Source organism: Silene latifolia, chromosome 3 (assembly GCF_048544455.1).
Source record: "Silene latifolia isolate original U9 population chromosome 3, ASM4854445v1, whole genome shotgun sequence".
NCBI lineage: Eukaryota > Viridiplantae > Streptophyta > Magnoliopsida > Caryophyllales > Caryophyllaceae > Silene > Silene latifolia.
The window spans coordinates 8,504,909-8,510,235 of NC_133528.1; the positions used below are offsets into that span (position 1 = coordinate 8,504,909).

The 5,327-nt window shown below is 35.6% G+C and overlaps 1 protein-coding gene across 1 annotated transcript; it reads right to left on the reverse strand.

The window, feature by feature from the left end:
* LOC141647064 (cytochrome P450 72A397-like) lies at positions 1-4,351 on the reverse strand. The gene is made up of 5 exons (XM_074455096.1): positions 3,960-4,351; positions 1,933-2,150; positions 1,606-1,850; positions 1,114-1,510; positions 1-727 (listed from the first exon to the last, which is right to left on the reverse strand). The coding sequence occupies exons 1-5, from the start codon at positions 4,237-4,239 to the stop codon at positions 296-298; spliced, it is 1,572 nt and encodes a 523-aa protein (XP_074311197.1). The 5' UTR covers positions 4,240-4,351; the 3' UTR covers positions 1-295.
* Positions 4,352-5,327: the final 976 nt, after the last annotated feature.

The window sequence follows — 5,327 nt, forward strand, 5'->3', positions numbered from 1 at the left end:
TGCTTCCAATTACTCCCTCCGTCTCGATCATTTATCTACGTTTTGTTAATTATTTGTAAAGAGTATTGGAATCAAAGGTAAATAACTAACAAGTACAAATGGATAGATAAACAAATGACTAATACATTCTACAATAATACAAGTAAACAAATGACTAGTACTCCCAACTATATAATACTCCATTACTCCGTACCCTGTAATTTCTAGTACTCCGAACAAGTCCGAACTATGTAATACTAATCGCAGTACTGCATATCCTCAAACACGACGTAGAATAAGCTGAGTTGCACAGTCTTCAAAGACGGCGAACAATGAGATGAGCTCCATACTGGGGTTGGAGAGTCACAGAAGTGGTAGGAGCATGAGTGTAAGATGGTGAAAGCTCGAATGAAAACCGCTGCAAAAGCATTGCCAGAGCTATCTTAGCTTCAACCAGGGCAAAATTTTGGCCAATGCATATTCTTGGCCCTCCTATAAATGGGAAGAATGATAGGTTTCCCTTGGTCGCTTTCAAAATACCTTCTGAAAATCTATCTGGTTTGAATTCATTCACATCGTCACCCCAAAGTTTGGGATCGTGATGTACTTGGTATATCGACAGGCTCACCATAGCACCTTCTGGCACACAGAGGTTATTACAAAGCATTGTATCTTGATCATATATTCTTCGAGAAACTGCGAGCAATGGAGGATATAATCTCAACACTTCGTATAGTATCATCGTCACCTATGTCAAACAACAGAATATTTCAGTAATTAGTAAGTCAAACTCGATCGTTATGCTAAAATGAGGCGCCAAAGTGTTTACGACAGCATGGGTATAGGGTAACACAAATTCTCATTGAAGACGTTTACTATCGTCAGAAGCTGAAGACGGATAATGCATCTCTCACAATATGCAAGTGGCAAATCAGGTGGGAATTAAATGGAGCACCCCACTTACCCTCCCACTTGTGATACTGTGAGAGGGGCACTATCCGTCTACAGCTTGTGACGCATGCCCGTCTTCAATGAGACAAGCTTGATGCTTGCTCAACAAAATCACCGATTTCAGATGGTTTACGCCATCACAATAGGGATATCAAAAAGGGGGAATTTTGAACCATAACTCACCGATTTCAGATGGTTTACGCCATCAACATCCGGTAGGTTTTGTCCAAATACAGACAAAATTTCTTCTCGAGCTTTCATTTGCCAATCTTGATGCTTGCTCAACAAAATCATCGTCCACACAAGCAACACAGAAGTGGTCTCCTGACCCGCAAAGTAGAATAACTTACACTCATCGATCATATCCCTGAAACTCATTAAAAGACGCTTGTTATTCCCATGGCTTTGGCTTAATCGAGTCTCCTTGATATTCGATTCCATTAATATCCCCAACAAGTCATTTTTAGCCGCTTCCCCGGCATCCATCGCCTTCTTCCTCTTGTCGATTATTCCTTTTAGTAAACCTTGGATGTCCTCATTGATCTTTTTCATTTGCCTGTTATTCTTTGTTGGCACATATCTAAAACCACATGTAAACACCATATCAATTTTAGCGTAATTTACAAACGACAATATGACGAGAAGAATAGAATGTGATGATTCGTTTTAACTTACTTCCATCCGGGTATATAAAAAGATTGAAAGAGGCGTATAGTCATCTGAGTTTGTTCCTTGAGAAGTTCAAATATCCGTCTTCCCTCCTCAAAGCTACTACCAAACGCAGCTCGAGAAATAACATCTGCAGTTAGGTTCGTAATATCCGGCCAGACATCTAACTCACTAGAACCGGTTTCAGACATTGAATTTTCCCATTTATCGGTCAATTCTGTAACACTAGCACGGAAAGCTGGTAGCATAAGCTGCAACGGAAATTGACGAAGCATTTTAGAATCAAAAACCGCTGGAAAAACAGCTATACAAAATCAGGGGAATAAGGTATACCTTTAACTTCTCCATATGGAATGCAGGGTTAATAAGCTTCCTATGCATTGCCCATTTCTCGCCCTCAAGACTAACAAGACCAGGGACAAGTAATCGGATAAGCGGGTTTGTTCTCGCCTTCTGAAACTCGTTTATCCTAGTAAAGACCTCTCTTATTAGCTCCGGTTGAGTAATGTTTATAGTCGGAACAGGGCCCAGCCATGTAAAGCAATTTTGACCTGCAACCATGTAAGTCAATGTTCACTTGGCCGACCTTTGCATAATACTCCGTATTCTCTAATTAATATGATTAGCGAAGAACATACACAGTGGCAGAGTTAAGATTTGGACTCGGAGGGGGCAAAAAATTTCAACGGGAGCAAACGTGTAATGGTATAACAGAAACTCAAAAAAAGTTAAGTTTTCTTATTACTAAAGCCTTTGAATATCCGTTCTCCAACAGAGGCAACTGCCCCTGCTAGCCCCTCCCTAGCTCCACCATTTTACATACAACCTAAAGATCTAGTAAAGGACCACCATTCAACTATTTTCTGAAAAATTTGGATGGTTTTGACTAGAAAAGTGCCACAATTTTATGAAATATCAAAAATATGTTTTTAACTTGAAGAGTTCCCTAATATCCGAATATTAAGTGTCGAACACAGGTACGTGAGTAAGATAGCTATAACCCTTTGGTTACCACAACATCAATGATTAAAGCATACAAACAAGGTCAACAAACACTAGAATCAATAAACATTTAGAAATTAATGAATAGGTCAAATAACACTAATGAGTAGATGTTGAGATGCTTCCAATTACAATTCTTCATACATACTCTTCATGATAATTGATAACATTAAATCAATAGATAATGCATCAAGATCATAATAGAGAATTTGTGTAATAATTGTACATCTAATGAACGCTAAATTCTCTAAATTAAACATATGAATACGGATTTGTTACTACTCGTACTAGCATATTTATGTATTAGAATTCTAATTATCCTATAAGACCGCTAGTGTAAAACAACCTTATAATACCGTATATTTTACACCTTATTTGATGATGATGATAGTTCTATATGCCTTGTACAACTAGAGTAAGTAGTAAGTCTACCGAGACACGGTCTTTCAATAAACTTATTGAGAGACTATTTTACAATTTTAAGAGAAAGTGATACGAAAGGTAATAAAATAGGTACAAATCATTACTCTGTATTATAGATAAAATGGGTACATTTATTATGAAAATAGGTACGAAATTACTATGTTACGATCAACAACAAAAGGGTCACGAAATACAAATAAAAGAGTACGAAAAGTTGGTCTCTCAGTAACTTATTGAAAGACCGTCTCTCCTAAGTTTTAGTCGTACAACTATTATAAGGCCATGGTATGTAGTTTACCTGATAATTTATGAGATATTACATGACATCATAGCTTACGTCAACTTAATAGTAGTAGTTTAAAAGGCACGGTGTTGCTCAATTCTTCACTAAAAACTCTGCAACCCAATACCTAATACGGACAGCACTATTCCGTCACAAACTTATGACCTCTCACAAGGAGCAAGTGGGAGGGACACTTGGGAGGAGGCTCTGAGAGGTCATAAGATTGTGACCATCAACACGAAGAAGATAAATAAAGGACAATTATGAAATTGAAAATGAAATGACGCTACCAATTGATAATAAATAATCATGGTACCACACTCATACATACAATATGTCCGCTTTTTACGAGCACTTTAATCAACTAGCAAGATGTTGTTCTAGCTCTATAAGAAATCTCGTGTTCGAGCACGTACTGGGGAAATGCAGCAGTGTTAAAACACGGCTCTTGAGAAAGAGCTTTACTGCCCTAGTGGTTGGTCCTAATCGGATTGAATCCGGACTAAACCGGATTAACTACACCAATAAAACATACAGCTAAATTAATGGACCCTACACAAATGCATGGCATATGAGAGGCAGATATTTAAATTCAGTCCATACTATTCGGTGACGCTTTATTAACCAAAATAAAGATTTAAAAAACACTAACCATATTTGGCAACATGTTGATGAAGAAAAGGAAGAACACGAGTAATATAATCATTAGTAAAAGGTATTGGTTTTTCTCTTGCTTCATCACGCATTTTGAAGTTATCCTTCAAATCACCATACAAAGGCCTATATGAATTACCATTAAGCCCTTGTTCTCTAAGTTGTTTCTCAAGCTTTTTGGGCTTTAACCATGCCCAATTTAGTAATTTCCATGCCCATATCAAAATTAATCCAACAAATGATATTATTATCGCACTACCACAATATATTTTCATCATATTTATTGGGTTTTTTATAATTTTTTTAATTAAAAGATGAGTTTTATGAAAAATTGTGGAAGAGGCAAGTAAGGTGATAGAGTTGAATACGGAGTACTATTATTTTGGTGTTGTGGATTAATGGAGAAACGTGGCCTTTATATAGTGAAGGGAATGAAGGCAATAATAATCGATCAATTGAACGTATTTATTAGTCCTGTTTCCTCTTATTATATATGTCCCCCACTTGACACTTGTTATCTTTTTGTGTGAAGTTTATATTTTTGTTAGCTAGTGTCGATATTCTAGAATTTTATGCCTATGGCTTGTTAGGACAATCCATAATCTAAGACGATTGTCTTAACTTCTGACGGTTTATACAACTGAATTAATATAGATCGAGGTGGAAATCAGAATTCAGATTATTTGTTGTTTACGTATCTCATCTTGTATCTATTATCATTTCTCATAAAATAAAATTGTACTCGGTCATTTTTATTAAACTAATGATGTGTCACAACTCACAACTCACAAAGAGGGATAATAGGATATAAGATGAAATATAAAATGGAAAAGAGAAACCAGTTTCTAGAAATAATAGGAAGTTTGAAAAGTTTTAAAACATTTTAAGAAAGACCAAACATAACATAAATTGATATAATCATAACATGCGATAAGTACACTTACTTTTAAGTTCTCATTTGAGACAATTATACTCCTTATAAATATCTTAGGTAAGATCTTAATACTTTTAGATAAATCATATTATTAGGGTTGTATTTACGCATTTAATACCTTCCAAATTTGGTATTAATTTAGGATGGTATTAATTTAGGAATTGAGGTTTGATTACACATTAATCAATGTAATATTTTTTTTTTTTTTTTTTTTTTGGTCTCACGAAGCGCGCACATGGTCGCATTACAATAAGGGGGAGGGGGGATTCGAACCTGGGACCTATTGTCCACAATACCTCCGTCTTAACCACTAGACTAAGACATCCTTGGTATTAATCAATGTAATATATATATATATATATATATATATATATATATATATATATATATTAAGGATTTATTTCCTCTTTTAACTCGATAAATACAGCTCTT

What these genes read in the sequence shown, in the direction of transcription:
- LOC141647064 (XM_074455096.1), bottom strand. Translation starts at nt 4,239, where the DNA reads ATGATGAAAATATATTGTGGTAGTGCGATAATAATATCATTTGTTGGA. An exon ending in TCAACATGTTGCCAAATATG is followed by an intron (nt 2,151 to 3,959) that starts GTTAGTGTTTTT and finishes ACATGGTTGCAG; the next exon opens with GTCAAAATTGCTTTACATGG. An exon ending in TCCATATGGAGAAGTTAAAG is followed by an intron (nt 1,851 to 1,932) that starts GTATACCTTATT and finishes TTTCCGTTGCAG; the next exon opens with CTTATGCTACCAGCTTTCCG.